Source organism: Schistocerca nitens, unplaced genomic scaffold (assembly GCF_023898315.1).
Source record: "Schistocerca nitens isolate TAMUIC-IGC-003100 unplaced genomic scaffold, iqSchNite1.1 HiC_scaffold_296, whole genome shotgun sequence".
NCBI classification, from domain to species: domain Eukaryota; kingdom Metazoa; phylum Arthropoda; class Insecta; order Orthoptera; family Acrididae; genus Schistocerca; species Schistocerca nitens.
This window is the reverse complement of record NW_026045834.1, coordinates 1-16,186: the sequence shown is the minus strand read 5'-3', so window position 1 is coordinate 16,186 and position 16,186 is coordinate 1. Positions and strand designations below refer to the sequence as shown.

General features: G+C 50.2%; 1 protein-coding gene and 6 non-coding genes across 7 annotated transcripts in view; all 7 read right to left on the bottom strand.

The window, feature by feature from the left end:
* Positions 1 to 14,767, bottom strand: part of LOC126226137 (uncharacterized) — a gene marked incomplete at both ends in the record, with an annotated part of 37,140 nt that extends 22,373 nt beyond the window's left edge. Inside the window, 6 exons of the mRNA XM_049942216.1 lie at positions 2,308 to 2,391; positions 4,780 to 4,863; positions 7,252 to 7,335; positions 9,718 to 9,801; positions 12,190 to 12,273; positions 14,662 to 14,767. Coding sequence (XP_049798173.1) covers positions 2,308 to 2,391; positions 4,780 to 4,863; positions 7,252 to 7,335; positions 9,718 to 9,801; positions 12,190 to 12,273; positions 14,662 to 14,767 — 526 coding nt within the window. The remainder of the gene's footprint in view (positions 1 to 2,307; positions 2,392 to 4,779; positions 4,864 to 7,251; positions 7,336 to 9,717; positions 9,802 to 12,189; positions 12,274 to 14,661) is intronic.
* Positions 1,892 to 2,054, bottom strand: LOC126226139 (U1 spliceosomal RNA). Its single transcript, XR_007543827.1, has one exon. It is a non-coding gene; the product is annotated as a U1 spliceosomal RNA (small nuclear RNA).
* Positions 4,364 to 4,526, bottom strand: LOC126226155 (U1 spliceosomal RNA). Its single transcript, XR_007543841.1, has one exon. It is a non-coding gene; the product is annotated as a U1 spliceosomal RNA (small nuclear RNA).
* LOC126226154 (U1 spliceosomal RNA) lies at positions 6,836 to 6,998 on the bottom strand. The gene has a single exon (XR_007543840.1). It is a non-coding gene; the product is annotated as a U1 spliceosomal RNA (small nuclear RNA).
* On the bottom strand, positions 9,302 to 9,464 carry LOC126226152 (U1 spliceosomal RNA). Its single transcript, XR_007543839.1, has one exon. It is a non-coding gene; the product is annotated as a U1 spliceosomal RNA (small nuclear RNA).
* On the bottom strand, positions 11,774 to 11,936 carry LOC126226150 (U1 spliceosomal RNA). Its single transcript, XR_007543837.1, has one exon. It is a non-coding gene; the product is annotated as a U1 spliceosomal RNA (small nuclear RNA).
* LOC126226138 (U1 spliceosomal RNA) lies at positions 14,246 to 14,408 on the bottom strand. Its single transcript, XR_007543826.1, has one exon. It is a non-coding gene; the product is annotated as a U1 spliceosomal RNA (small nuclear RNA).
* Positions 14,768 to 16,186: the final 1,419 nt, after the last annotated feature.

Genomic DNA, 16,186 nt, shown 5'->3' with positions numbered 1-16,186 from the left:
CAGGAGGGCCCTTTGTGCTAGCAAATACGGCAGCATTGTCACGCGCGGTCGTCTGTCGCCGAGCAACTGAAGGACCACAGCTCAGACTGTCAGATGTTCTAAGAGAGCTGGATGCACTCGTGTGTGTTGTGCGCGACGATCAAACAGGACGTCAGTGAACTGCAAGAACGAACATCAATCAGCACGTTCGACATTCGACGCCGAGTAACAGAAGACACTTAAAAGGTAACACTTCCTTTTTCTTTTCCTTCCGCGCAGCACGTGGAAAGCTCGATCGAATATCTGTGCAAATTTTCATCCAGAATATGCAGATACATTCTTCACGCAAAAGAGAGAAAAATAAAGTTTCGTTCATGACAACATTTCAGCTGTGTCCGGAAAGCGGGTTGATTTCGAAGATGCAGATTAATTTTGCGGTATTTGGTAAACGATTGATACCTTGTAGCAATCTTTGCTTAGACGTGGATTAGCTAAGGATAAAACTAAATTGCTTTTTGTTTTTTAAACACAACACTTCTGGCGTGTAATGAAGCGATGGGAAACAAGGAAGTGGCTTTTCCGTGAATGTAGTGATGCAACAACGAATTCATTGAGGGCTATCCGTTTCTGCAATTAGTAGGCGTGAGTAATTTACTGAAACTGCCGCTATTACGCGTCTGTCAATGTAGAACCATGTGTGTTACAGTAGGCAGTGTTCGGATATTTTGTCAGTGAGTAGGGAGAAATTGTGTTTTTACTTACACTTGTTATAGAGAGAGAGAGAGAAAGAAGAGTTTTATGTTATTTCCACTCCATTCGAAACCTATCTGTTCTCACTCCAAGGAGGTATGGTGTACTTTTAATACTTTGGAAGACGAATAGCGAGCTTGTAAAGTAGCCATAAACAGATTTGAACTTCCCAACCTGTTAAAGACGTGCGTAACACAGACTTTTTGACTCGATTTCTTGCAAGAAAAACACCTGATAACATTGCGTTTTCTACTTTCCCTGAGAGCCCCGAGTACAGGCGCCCTTGTCTCACTCAGCTACCACGAAAGAAAGAAATTTTCTGCGCTCACCAAGCCGAAGTTTGGAATTGCCCTTGGCCGGTTTCCGTCCTCCCCGTGTTGTAACTGCTCATTTCCAATCCTTCTTTTTTTTTTTTTTTTTTTTCCCGGTCGCCTGCAAAGTTGTCACATGAAACACAACAAGACATTCCTTACAGAAAGTAAACGCTCACTGTCGTGGCCTAATAAACAGCCTACCGCGGTTCTCGTCCCATCACCGAATTTAAGCGACGCTGGACCTTGTCAGTGTGGCCGCCTGGGAGCACAAGTGGCTGTTGCCCACAATTTCTCCTCCCCGTTTTCGGTACAGTTGGCCACGTCATTTCACATCCCCGCAAGCTCCTCAAGTGCAGCAAGTCTGCAAGTCTTGAGACGCTACGCTAGACGCTTGCTTCCGGCCCCTCATGTACCTGGCCACAGGCGACACAGCGTTCGGCTGGGCGACGCCTCGTGTACGCCGGCTCGCGCCACCGCGGTCGCCGTGCGTGCAGGGAATGCCGCGCCGTCCAATTGCGTTTGGCGCGCATTCCCCCGATGCACAGAGAAAGCCAAAAGTCGCCGTTCGACCATTAATGGGGGTGTCGTACCAGAGGTAGACCGCTTGTGCCATCTCGCGGCTGCCGCTGCTACTGCTACTACTGGTGCGCGTCCCCCGCGCTTATCGAACAGACAGTGTGCTCTGGCTCTGGGTTTGACGCCAGGTCGACGCAGACGCGTGGTACGCGCCTAGCGCGAGTGCTGCTGCGTTTGGCAGTCCCTTGCCAAACACGTTGCTGGCCGAGCGCTGAGACGCACAAGTTACCGACTGCTATCACACAACACTGCGTTTGTAATTGAAATGAACACCGGGACAGCGCGAACGCAAGTCCCGACTACCAAAAATTATGCGCCCGAGTTACTCACATTTGGAGTAATCGCGGGGGTCAGCTCGACCGAAGTGCAATGGAAGAGCCTCACCCCGGAGGAACCGCCTTCATGATCACGGTATCCCCTACGCCAGGTAAGTATGCTTTCGTCGCGCCACAGGCGAGAATTTGTAGTGCCTCGCGCTATTGAGATGTAACGAGAGCTCCTGACGTTTTCGCAATCGGCGAACAGAATGGTGGCCGTCCATGTACCTGTCTCCTTACAAGAGAGCTATTGGCTGTCGAGTTAGATGGCAGATAGTCGCAACAACGCTCCTCTGCCGAGAAAAGCGATGCATTTTGTGCGAGCACCACCATACGGCTCGCGGCGCCGGCCGCTGCTGGAGTTAATTTACCGTTCCCTCCGGAAGATGGCGGGCCAAGTCCGGGTTGCCGCCTCCGGGCCCTCCTCGCCGTCTCCAACGAGCCCTCTTTCTCGGCTGTTGAAACCGCGAATGAGATCTGCGGAATGAGTGCTTTTTGCAGCCGCAATGCAAGCCACACTTTACTTTCCATCCTTCCAGGAGGGCCCTTTGTGCTAGCAAATACGGCAGCATTGTCACGCGCGGTCGTCTGTCGCCGAGCAACTGAAGGACCACAGCTCAGACTGTCAGATGTTCTAAGAGAGCTGGATGCACTCGTGTGTGTTGTGCGCGACGATCAAACAGGACGTCAGTGAACTGCAAGAACGAACATCAATCAGCACGTTCGACATTCGACGCCGAGTAACAGAAGACACTTAAAAGGTAACACTTCCTTTTTCTTTTCCTTCCGCGCAGCACGTGGAAAGCTCGATCGAATATCTGTGCAAATTTTCATCCAGAATATGCAGATACATTCTTCACGCAAAAGAGAGAAAAATAAAGTTTCGTTCATGACAACATTTCAGCTGTGTCCGGAAAGCGGGTTGATTTCGAAGATGCAGATTAATTTTGCGGTATTTGGTAAACGATTGATACCTTGTAGCAATCTTTGCTTAGACGTGGATTAGCTAAGGATAAAACTAAATTGCTTTTTGTTTTTTAAACACAACACTTCTGGCGTGTAATGAAGCGATGGGAAACAAGGAAGTGGCTTTTCCGTGAATGTAGTGATGCAACAACGAATTCATTGAGGGCTATCCGTTTCTGCAATTAGTAGGCGTGAGTAATTTACTGAAACTGCCGCTATTACGCGTCTGTCAATGTAGAACCATGTGTGTTACAGTAGGCAGTGTTCGGATATTTTGTCAGTGAGTAGGGAGAAATTGTGTTTTTACTTACACTTGTTATAGAGAGAGAGAGAGAAAGAAGAGTTTTATGTTATTTCCACTCCATTCGAAACCTATCTGTTCTCACTCCAAGGAGGTATGGTGTACTTTTAATACTTTGGAAGACGAATAGCGAGCTTGTAAAGTAGCCATAAACAGATTTGAACTTCCCAACCTGTTAAAGACGTGCGTAACACAGACTTTTTGACTCGATTTCTTGCAAGAAAAACACCTGATAACATTGCGTTTTCTACTTTCCCTGAGAGCCCCGAGTACAGGCGCCCTTGTCTCACTCAGCTACCACGAAAGAAAGAAATTTTCTGCGCTCACCAAGCCGAAGTTTGGAATTGCCCTTGGCCGGTTTCCGTCCTCCCCGTGTTGTAACTGCTCATTTCCAATCCTTCTTTTTTTTTTTTTTTTTTTTCCCGGTCGCCTGCAAAGTTGTCACATGAAACACAACAAGACATTCCTTACAGAAAGTAAACGCTCACTGTCGTGGCCTAATAAACAGCCTACCGCGGTTCTCGTCCCATCACCGAATTTAAGCGACGCTGGACCTTGTCAGTGTGGCCGCCTGGGAGCACAAGTGGCTGTTGCCCACAATTTCTCCTCCCCGTTTTCGGTACAGTTGGCCACGTCATTTCACATCCCCGCAAGCTCCTCAAGTGCAGCAAGTCTGCAAGTCTTGAGACGCTACGCTAGACGCTTGCTTCCGGCCCCTCATGTACCTGGCCACAGGCGACACAGCGTTCGGCTGGGCGACGCCTCGTGTACGCCGGCTCGCGCCACCGCGGTCGCCGTGCGTGCAGGGAATGCCGCGCCGTCCAATTGCGTTTGGCGCGCATTCCCCCGATGCACAGAGAAAGCCAAAAGTCGCCGTTCGACCATTAATGGGGGTGTCGTACCAGAGGTAGACCGCTTGTGCCATCTCGCGGCTGCCGCTGCTACTGCTACTACTGGTGCGCGTCCCCCGCGCTTATCGAACAGACAGTGTGCTCTGGCTCTGGGTTTGACGCCAGGTCGACGCAGACGCGTGGTACGCGCCTAGCGCGAGTGCTGCTGCGTTTGGCAGTCCCTTGCCAAACACGTTGCTGGCCGAGCGCTGAGACGCACAAGTTACCGACTGCTATCACACAACACTGCGTTTGTAATTGAAATGAACACCGGGACAGCGCGAACGCAAGTCCCGACTACCAAAAATTATGCGCCCGAGTTACTCACATTTGGAGTAATCGCGGGGGTCAGCTCGACCGAAGTGCAATGGAAGAGCCTCACCCCGGAGGAACCGCCTTCATGATCACGGTATCCCCTACGCCAGGTAAGTATGCTTTCGTCGCGCCACAGGCGAGAATTTGTAGTGCCTCGCGCTATTGAGATGTAACGAGAGCTCCTGACGTTTTCGCAATCGGCGAACAGAATGGTGGCCGTCCATGTACCTGTCTCCTTACAAGAGAGCTATTGGCTGTCGAGTTAGATGGCAGATAGTCGCAACAACGCTCCTCTGCCGAGAAAAGCGATGCATTTTGTGCGAGCACCACCATACGGCTCGCGGCGCCGGCCGCTGCTGGAGTTAATTTACCGTTCCCTCCGGAAGATGGCGGGCCAAGTCCGGGTTGCCGCCTCCGGGCCCTCCTCGCCGTCTCCAACGAGCCCTCTTTCTCGGCTGTTGAAACCGCGAATGAGATCTGCGGAATGAGTGCTTTTTGCAGCCGCAATGCAAGCCACACTTTACTTTCCATCCTTCCAGGAGGGCCCTTTGTGCTAGCAAATACGGCAGCATTGTCACGCGCGGTCGTCTGTCGCCGAGCAACTGAAGGACCACAGCTCAGACTGTCAGATGTTCTAAGAGAGCTGGATGCACTCGTGTGTGTTGTGCGCGACGATCAAACAGGACGTCAGTGAACTGCAAGAACGAACATCAATCAGCACGTTCGACATTCGACGCCGAGTAACAGAAGACACTTAAAAGGTAACACTTCCTTTTTCTTTTCCTTCCGCGCAGCACGTGGAAAGCTCGATCGAATATCTGTGCAAATTTTCATCCAGAATATGCAGATACATTCTTCACGCAAAAGAGAGAAAAATAAAGTTTCGTTCATGACAACATTTCAGCTGTGTCCGGAAAGCGGGTTGATTTCGAAGATGCAGATTAATTTTGCGGTATTTGGTAAACGATTGATACCTTGTAGCAATCTTTGCTTAGACGTGGATTAGCTAAGGATAAAACTAAATTGCTTTTTGTTTTTTAAACACAACACTTCTGGCGTGTAATGAAGCGATGGGAAACAAGGAAGTGGCTTTTCCGTGAATGTAGTGATGCAACAACGAATTCATTGAGGGCTATCCGTTTCTGCAATTAGTAGGCGTGAGTAATTTACTGAAACTGCCGCTATTACGCGTCTGTCAATGTAGAACCATGTGTGTTACAGTAGGCAGTGTTCGGATATTTTGTCAGTGAGTAGGGAGAAATTGTGTTTTTACTTACACTTGTTATAGAGAGAGAGAGAGAAAGAAGAGTTTTATGTTATTTCCACTCCATTCGAAACCTATCTGTTCTCACTCCAAGGAGGTATGGTGTACTTTTAATACTTTGGAAGACGAATAGCGAGCTTGTAAAGTAGCCATAAACAGATTTGAACTTCCCAACCTGTTAAAGACGTGCGTAACACAGACTTTTTGACTCGATTTCTTGCAAGAAAAACACCTGATAACATTGCGTTTTCTACTTTCCCTGAGAGCCCCGAGTACAGGCGCCCTTGTCTCACTCAGCTACCACGAAAGAAAGAAATTTTCTGCGCTCACCAAGCCGAAGTTTGGAATTGCCCTTGGCCGGTTTCCGTCCTCCCCGTGTTGTAACTGCTCATTTCCAATCCTTCTTTTTTTTTTTTTTTTTTTTCCCGGTCGCCTGCAAAGTTGTCACATGAAACACAACAAGACATTCCTTACAGAAAGTAAACGCTCACTGTCGTGGCCTAATAAACAGCCTACCGCGGTTCTCGTCCCATCACCGAATTTAAGCGACGCTGGACCTTGTCAGTGTGGCCGCCTGGGAGCACAAGTGGCTGTTGCCCACAATTTCTCCTCCCCGTTTTCGGTACAGTTGGCCACGTCATTTCACATCCCCGCAAGCTCCTCAAGTGCAGCAAGTCTGCAAGTCTTGAGACGCTACGCTAGACGCTTGCTTCCGGCCCCTCATGTACCTGGCCACAGGCGACACAGCGTTCGGCTGGGCGACGCCTCGTGTACGCCGGCTCGCGCCACCGCGGTCGCCGTGCGTGCAGGGAATGCCGCGCCGTCCAATTGCGTTTGGCGCGCATTCCCCCGATGCACAGAGAAAGCCAAAAGTCGCCGTTCGACCATTAATGGGGGTGTCGTACCAGAGGTAGACCGCTTGTGCCATCTCGCGGCTGCCGCTGCTACTGCTACTACTGGTGCGCGTCCCCCGCGCTTATCGAACAGACAGTGTGCTCTGGCTCTGGGTTTGACGCCAGGTCGACGCAGACGCGTGGTACGCGCCTAGCGCGAGTGCTGCTGCGTTTGGCAGTCCCTTGCCAAACACGTTGCTGGCCGAGCGCTGAGACGCACAAGTTACCGACTGCTATCACACAACACTGCGTTTGTAATTGAAATGAACACCGGGACAGCGCGAACGCAAGTCCCGACTACCAAAAATTATGCGCCCGAGTTACTCACATTTGGAGTAATCGCGGGGGTCAGCTCGACCGAAGTGCAATGGAAGAGCCTCACCCCGGAGGAACCGCCTTCATGATCACGGTATCCCCTACGCCAGGTAAGTATGCTTTCGTCGCGCCACAGGCGAGAATTTGTAGTGCCTCGCGCTATTGAGATGTAACGAGAGCTCCTGACGTTTTCGCAATCGGCGAACAGAATGGTGGCCGTCCATGTACCTGTCTCCTTACAAGAGAGCTATTGGCTGTCGAGTTAGATGGCAGATAGTCGCAACAACGCTCCTCTGCCGAGAAAAGCGATGCATTTTGTGCGAGCACCACCATACGGCTCGCGGCGCCGGCCGCTGCTGGAGTTAATTTACCGTTCCCTCCGGAAGATGGCGGGCCAAGTCCGGGTTGCCGCCTCCGGGCCCTCCTCGCCGTCTCCAACGAGCCCTCTTTCTCGGCTGTTGAAACCGCGAATGAGATCTGCGGAATGAGTGCTTTTTGCAGCCGCAATGCAAGCCACACTTTACTTTCCATCCTTCCAGGAGGGCCCTTTGTGCTAGCAAATACGGCAGCATTGTCACGCGCGGTCGTCTGTCGCCGAGCAACTGAAGGACCACAGCTCAGACTGTCAGATGTTCTAAGAGAGCTGGATGCACTCGTGTGTGTTGTGCGCGACGATCAAACAGGACGTCAGTGAACTGCAAGAACGAACATCAATCAGCACGTTCGACATTCGACGCCGAGTAACAGAAGACACTTAAAAGGTAACACTTCCTTTTTCTTTTCCTTCCGCGCAGCACGTGGAAAGCTCGATCGAATATCTGTGCAAATTTTCATCCAGAATATGCAGATACATTCTTCACGCAAAAGAGAGAAAAATAAAGTTTCGTTCATGACAACATTTCAGCTGTGTCCGGAAAGCGGGTTGATTTCGAAGATGCAGATTAATTTTGCGGTATTTGGTAAACGATTGATACCTTGTAGCAATCTTTGCTTAGACGTGGATTAGCTAAGGATAAAACTAAATTGCTTTTTGTTTTTTAAACACAACACTTCTGGCGTGTAATGAAGCGATGGGAAACAAGGAAGTGGCTTTTCCGTGAATGTAGTGATGCAACAACGAATTCATTGAGGGCTATCCGTTTCTGCAATTAGTAGGCGTGAGTAATTTACTGAAACTGCCGCTATTACGCGTCTGTCAATGTAGAACCATGTGTGTTACAGTAGGCAGTGTTCGGATATTTTGTCAGTGAGTAGGGAGAAATTGTGTTTTTACTTACACTTGTTATAGAGAGAGAGAGAGAAAGAAGAGTTTTATGTTATTTCCACTCCATTCGAAACCTATCTGTTCTCACTCCAAGGAGGTATGGTGTACTTTTAATACTTTGGAAGACGAATAGCGAGCTTGTAAAGTAGCCATAAACAGATTTGAACTTCCCAACCTGTTAAAGACGTGCGTAACACAGACTTTTTGACTCGATTTCTTGCAAGAAAAACACCTGATAACATTGCGTTTTCTACTTTCCCTGAGAGCCCCGAGTACAGGCGCCCTTGTCTCACTCAGCTACCACGAAAGAAAGAAATTTTCTGCGCTCACCAAGCCGAAGTTTGGAATTGCCCTTGGCCGGTTTCCGTCCTCCCCGTGTTGTAACTGCTCATTTCCAATCCTTCATTTTTTTTTTTTCCCCGGTCGCCTGCAAAGTTGTCACATGAAACACAACAAGACATTCCTTACAGAAAGTAAACGCTCACTGTCGTGGCCTAATAAACAGCCTACCGCGGTTCTCGTCCCATCACCGAATTTAAGCGACGCTGGACCTTGTCAGTGTGGCCGCCTGGGAGCACAAGTGGCTGTTGCCCACAATTTCTCCTCCCCGTTTTCGGTACAGTTGGCCACGTCATTTCACATCCCCGCAAGCTCCTCAAGTGCAGCAAGTCTGCAAGTCTTGAGACGCTACGCTAGACGCTTGCTTCCGGCCCCTCATGTACCTGGCCACAGGCGACACAGCGTTCGGCTGGGCGACGCCTCGTGTACGCCGGCTCGCGCCACCGCGGTCGCCGTGCGTGCAGGGAATGCCGCGCCGTCCAATTGCGTTTGGCGCGCATTCCCCCGATGCACAGAGAAAGCCAAAAGTCGCCGTTCGACCATTAATGGGGGTGTCGTACCAGAGGTAGACCGCTTGTGCCATCTCGCGGCTGCCGCTGCTACTGCTACTACTGGTGCGCGTCCCCCGCGCTTATCGAACAGACAGTGTGCTCTGGCTCTGGGTTTGACGCCAGGTCGACGCAGACGCGTGGTACGCGCCTAGCGCGAGTGCTGCTGCGTTTGGCAGTCCCTTGCCAAACACGTTGCTGGCCGAGCGCTGAGACGCACAAGTTACCGACTGCTATCACACAACACTGCGTTTGTAATTGAAATGAACACCGGGACAGCGCGAACGCAAGTCCCGACTACCAAAAATTATGCGCCCGAGTTACTCACATTTGGAGTAATCGCGGGGGTCAGCTCGACCGAAGTGCAATGGAAGAGCCTCACCCCGGAGGAACCGCCTTCATGATCACGGTATCCCCTACGCCAGGTAAGTATGCTTTCGTCGCGCCACAGGCGAGAATTTGTAGTGCCTCGCGCTATTGAGATGTAACGAGAGCTCCTGACGTTTTCGCAATCGGCGAACAGAATGGTGGCCGTCCATGTACCTGTCTCCTTACAAGAGAGCTATTGGCTGTCGAGTTAGATGGCAGATAGTCGCAACAACGCTCCTCTGCCGAGAAAAGCGATGCATTTTGTGCGAGCACCACCATACGGCTCGCGGCGCCGGCCGCTGCTGGAGTTAATTTACCGTTCCCTCCGGAAGATGGCGGGCCAAGTCCGGGTTGCCGCCTCCGGGCCCTCCTCGCCGTCTCCAACGAGCCCTCTTTCTCGGCTGTTGAAACCGCGAATGAGATCTGCGGAATGAGTGCTTTTTGCAGCCGCAATGCAAGCCACACTTTACTTTCCATCCTTCCAGGAGGGCCCTTTGTGCTAGCAAATACGGCAGCATTGTCACGCGCGGTCGTCTGTCGCCGAGCAACTGAAGGACCACAGCTCAGACTGTCAGATGTTCTAAGAGAGCTGGATGCACTCGTGTGTGTTGTGCGCGACGATCAAACAGGACGTCAGTGAACTGCAAGAACGAACATCAATCAGCACGTTCGACATTCGACGCCGAGTAACAGAAGACACTTAAAAGGTAACACTTCCTTTTTCTTTTCCTTCCGCGCAGCACGTGGAAAGCTCGATCGAATATCTGTGCAAATTTTCATCCAGAATATGCAGATACATTCTTCACGCAAAAGAGAGAAAAATAAAGTTTCGTTCATGACAACATTTCAGCTGTGTCCGGAAAGCGGGTTGATTTCGAAGATGCAGATTAATTTTGCGGTATTTGGTAAACGATTGATACCTTGTAGCAATCTTTGCTTAGACGTGGATTAGCTAAGGATAAAACTAAATTGCTTTTTGTTTTTTAAACACAACACTTCTGGCGTGTAATGAAGCGATGGGAAACAAGGAAGTGGCTTTTCCGTGAATGTAGTGATGCAACAACGAATTCATTGAGGGCTATCCGTTTCTGCAATTAGTAGGCGTGAGTAATTTACTGAAACTGCCGCTATTACGCGTCTGTCAATGTAGAACCATGTGTGTTACAGTAGGCAGTGTTCGGATATTTTGTCAGTGAGTAGGGAGAAATTGTGTTTTTACTTACACTTGTTATAGAGAGAGAGAGAGAAAGAAGAGTTTTATGTTATTTCCACTCCATTCGAAACCTATCTGTTCTCACTCCAAGGAGGTATGGTGTACTTTTAATACTTTGGAAGACGAATAGCGAGCTTGTAAAGTAGCCATAAACAGATTTGAACTTCCCAACCTGTTAAAGACGTGCGTAACACAGACTTTTTGACTCGATTTCTTGCAAGAAAAACACCTGATAACATTGCGTTTTCTACTTTCCCTGAGAGCCCCGAGTACAGGCGCCCTTGTCTCACTCAGCTACCACGAAAGAAAGAAATTTTCTGCGCTCACCAAGCCGAAGTTTGGAATTGCCCTTGGCCGGTTTCCGTCCTCCCCGTGTTGTAACTGCTCATTTCCAATCCTTCTTTTTTTTTTTTTTTTTTTTCCCGGTCGCCTGCAAAGTTGTCACATGAAACACAACAAGACATTCCTTACAGAAAGTAAACGCTCACTGTCGTGGCCTAATAAACAGCCTACCGCGGTTCTCGTCCCATCACCGAATTTAAGCGACGCTGGACCTTGTCAGTGTGGCCGCCTGGGAGCACAAGTGGCTGTTGCCCACAATTTCTCCTCCCCGTTTTCGGTACAGTTGGCCACGTCATTTCACATCCCCGCAAGCTCCTCAAGTGCAGCAAGTCTGCAAGTCTTGAGACGCTACGCTAGACGCTTGCTTCCGGCCCCTCATGTACCTGGCCACAGGCGACACAGCGTTCGGCTGGGCGACGCCTCGTGTACGCCGGCTCGCGCCACCGCGGTCGCCGTGCGTGCAGGGAATGCCGCGCCGTCCAATTGCGTTTGGCGCGCATTCCCCCGATGCACAGAGAAAGCCAAAAGTCGCCGTTCGACCATTAATGGGGGTGTCGTACCAGAGGTAGACCGCTTGTGCCATCTCGCGGCTGCCGCTGCTACTGCTACTACTGGTGCGCGTCCCCCGCGCTTATCGAACAGACAGTGTGCTCTGGCTCTGGGTTTGACGCCAGGTCGACGCAGACGCGTGGTACGCGCCTAGCGCGAGTGCTGCTGCGTTTGGCAGTCCCTTGCCAAACACGTTGCTGGCCGAGCGCTGAGACGCACAAGTTACCGACTGCTATCACACAACACTGCGTTTGTAATTGAAATGAACACCGGGACAGCGCGAACGCAAGTCCCGACTACCAAAAATTATGCGCCCGAGTTACTCACATTTGGAGTAATCGCGGGGGTCAGCTCGACCGAAGTGCAATGGAAGAGCCTCACCCCGGAGGAACCGCCTTCATGATCACGGTATCCCCTACGCCAGGTAAGTATGCTTTCGTCGCGCCACAGGCGAGAATTTGTAGTGCCTCGCGCTATTGAGATGTAACGAGAGCTCCTGACGTTTTCGCAATCGGCGAACAGAATGGTGGCCGTCCATGTACCTGTCTCCTTACAAGAGAGCTATTGGCTGTCGAGTTAGATGGCAGATAGTCGCAACAACGCTCCTCTGCCGAGAAAAGCGATGCATTTTGTGCGAGCACCACCATACGGCTCGCGGCGCCGGCCGCTGCTGGAGTTAATTTACCGTTCCCTCCGGAAGATGGCGGGCCAAGTCCGGGTTGCCGCCTCCGGGCCCTCCTCGCCGTCTCCAACGAGCCCTCTTTCTCGGCTGTTGAAACCGCGAATGAGATCTGCGGAATGAGTGCTTTTTGCAGCCGCAATGCAAGCCACACTTTACTTTCCATCCTTCCAGGAGGGCCCTTTGTGCTAGCAAATACGGCAGCATTGTCACGCGCGGTCGTCTGTCGCCGAGCAACTGAAGGACCACAGCTCAGACTGTCAGATGTTCTAAGAGAGCTGGATGCACTCGTGTGTGTTGTGCGCGACGATCAAACAGGACGTCAGTGAACTGCAAGAACGAACATCAATCAGCACGTTCGACATTCGACGCCGAGTAACAGAAGACACTTAAAAGGTAACACTTCCTTTTTCTTTTCCTTCCGCGCAGCACGTGGAAAGCTCGATCGAATATCTGTGCAAATTTTCATCCAGAATATGCAGATACATTCTTCACGCAAAAGAGAGAAAAATAAAGTTTCGTTCATGACAACATTTCAGCTGTGTCCGGAAAGCGGGTTGATTTCGAAGATGCAGATTAATTTTGCGGTATTTGGTAAACGATTGATACCTTGTAGCAATCTTTGCTTAGACGTGGATTAGCTAAGGATAAAACTAAATTGCTTTTTGTTTTTTAAACACAACACTTCTGGCGTGTAATGAAGCGATGGGAAACAAGGAAGTGGCTTTTCCGTGAATGTAGTGATGCAACAACGAATTCATTGAGGGCTATCCGTTTCTGCAATTAGTAGGCGTGAGTAATTTACTGAAACTGCCGCTATTACGCGTCTGTCAATGTAGAACCATGTGTGTTACAGTAGGCAGTGTTCGGATATTTTGTCAGTGAGTAGGGAGAAATTGTGTTTTTACTTACACTTGTTATAGAGAGAGAGAGAGAAAGAAGAGTTTTATGTTATTTCCACTCCATTCGAAACCTATCTGTTCTCACTCCAAGGAGGTATGGTGTACTTTTAATACTTTGGAAGACGAATAGCGAGCTTGTAAAGTAGCCATAAACAGATTTGAACTTCCCAACCTGTTAAAGACGTGCGTAACACAGACTTTTTGACTCGATTTCTTGCAAGAAAAACACCTGATAACATTGCGTTTTCTACTTTCCCTGAGAGCCCCGAGTACAGGCGCCCTTGTCTCACTCAGCTACCACGAAAGAAAGAAATTTTCTGCGCTCACCAAGCCGAAGTTTGGAATTGCCCTTGGCCGGTTTCCGTCCTCCCCGTGTTGTAACTGCTCATTTCCAATCCTTCTTTTTTTTTTTTTTTTTTTTCCCGGTCGCCTGCAAAGTTGTCACATGAAACACAACAAGACATTCCTTACAGAAAGTAAACGCTCACTGTCGTGGCCTAATAAACAGCCTACCGCGGTTCTCGTCCCATCACCGAATTTAAGCGACGCTGGACCTTGTCAGTGTGGCCGCCTGGGAGCACAAGTGGCTGTTGCCCACAATTTCTCCTCCCCGTTTTCGGTACAGTTGGCCACGTCATTTCACATCCCCGCAAGCTCCTCAAGTGCAGCAAGTCTGCAAGTCTTGAGACGCTACGCTAGACGCTTGCTTCCGGCCCCTCATGTACCTGGCCACAGGCGACACAGCGTTCGGCTGGGCGACGCCTCGTGTACGCCGGCTCGCGCCACCGCGGTCGCCGTGCGTGCAGGGAATGCCGCGCCGTCCAATTGCGTTTGGCGCGCATTCCCCCGATGCACAGAGAAAGCCAAAAGTCGCCGTTCGACCATTAATGGGGGTGTCGTACCAGAGGTAGACCGCTTGTGCCATCTCGCGGCTGCCGCTGCTACTGCTACTACTGGTGCGCGTCCCCCGCGCTTATCGAACAGACAGTGTGCTCTGGCTCTGGGTTTGACGCCAGGTCGACGCAGACGCGTGGTACGCGCCTAGCGCGAGTGCTGCTGCGTTTGGCAGTCCCTTGCCAAACACGTTGCTGGCCGAGCGCTGAGACGCACAAGTTACCGACTGCTATCACACAACACTGCGTTTGTAATTGAAATGAACACCGGGACAGCGCGAACGCAAGTCCCGACTACCAAAAATTATGCGCCCGAGTTACTCACATTTGGAGTAATCGCGGGGGTCAGCTCGACCGAAGTGCAATGGAAGAGCCTCACCCCGGAGGAACCGCCTTCATGATCACGGTATCCCCTACGCCAGGTAAGTATGCTTTCGTCGCGCCACAGGCGAGAATTTGTAGTGCCTCGCGCTATTGAGATGTAACGAGAGCTCCTGACGTTTTCGCAATCGGCGAACAGAATGGTGGCCGTCCATGTACCTGTCTCCTTACAAGAGAGCTATTGGCTGTCGAGTTAGATGGCAGATAGTCGCAACAACGCTCCTCTGCCGAGAAAAGCGATGCATTTTGTGCGAGCACCACCATACGGCTCGCGGCGCCGGCCGCTGCTGGAGTTAATTTACCGTTCCCTCCGGAAGATGGCGGGCCAAGTCCGGGTTGCCGCCTCCGGGCCCTCCTCGCCGTCTCCAACGAGCCCTCTTTCTCGGCTGTTGAAACCGCGAATGAGATCTGCGGAATGAGTGCTTTTTGCAGCCGCAATGCAAGCCACACTTTACTTTCCATCCTTCCAGGAGGGCCCTTTGTGCTAGCAAATACGGCAGCATTGTCACGCGCGGTCGTCTGTCGCCGAGCAACTGAAGGACCACAGCTCAGACTGTCAGATGTTCTAAGAGAGCTGGATGCACTCGTGTGTGTTGTGCGCGACGATCAAACAGGACGTCAGTGAACTGCAAGAACGAACATCAATCAGCACGTTCGACATTCGACGCCGAGTAACAGAAGACACTTAAAAGGTAACACTTCCTTTTTCTTTTCCTTCCGCGCAGCACGTGGAAAGCTCGATCGAATATCTGTGCAAATTTTCATCCAGAATATGCAGATACATTCTTCACGCAAAAGAGAGAAAAATAAAGTTTCGTTCATGACAACATTTCAGCTGTGTCCGGAAAGCGGGTTGATTTCGAAGATGCAGATTAATTTTGCGGTATTTGGTAAACGATTGATACCTTGTAGCAATCTTTGCTTAGACGTGGATTAGCTAAGGATAAAACTAAATTGCTTTTTGTTTTTTAAACACAACACTTCTGGCGTGTAATGAAGCGATGGGAAACAAGGAAGTGGCTTTTCCGTGAATGTAGTGATGCAACAACGAATTCATTGAGGGCTATCCGTTTCTGCAATTAGTAGGCGTGAGTAATTTACTGAAACTGCCGCTATTACGCGTCTGTCAATGTAGAACCATGTGTGTTACAGTAGGCAGTGTTCGGATATTTTGTCAGTGAGTAGGGAGAAATTGTGTTTTTACTTACACTTGTTATAGAGAGAGAGAGAGAAAGAAGAGTTTTATGTTATTTCCACTCCATTCGAAACCTATCTGTTCTCACTCCAAGGAGGTATGGTGTACTTTTAATACTTTGGAAGACGAATAGCGAGCTTGTAAAGTAGCCATAAACAGATTTGAACTTCCCAACCTGTTAAAGACGTGCGTAACACAGACTTTTTGACTCGATTTCTTGCAAGAAAAACACCTGATAACATTGCGTTTTCTACTTTCCCTGAGAGCCCCGAGTACAGGCGCCCTTGTCTCACTCAGCTACCACGAAAGAAAGAAATTTTCTGCGCTCACCAAGCCGAAGTTTGGAATTGCCCTTGGCCGGTTTCCGTCCTCCCCGTGTTGTAACTGCTCATTTCCAATCCTTCTTTTTTTTTTTTTTTTTTTTCCCGGTCGCCTGCAAAGTTGTCACATGAAACACAACAAGACATTCCTTACAGAAAGTAAACGCTCACTGTCGTGGCCTAATAAACAGCCTACCGCGGTTCTCGTCCCATCACCGAATTTAAGCGACGCTGGACCTTGTCAGTGTGGCCGCCTGGGAGCACAAGTGGCTGTTGCCCACAATTTCTCCTCCCCGTTTTCGGTACAGTTGG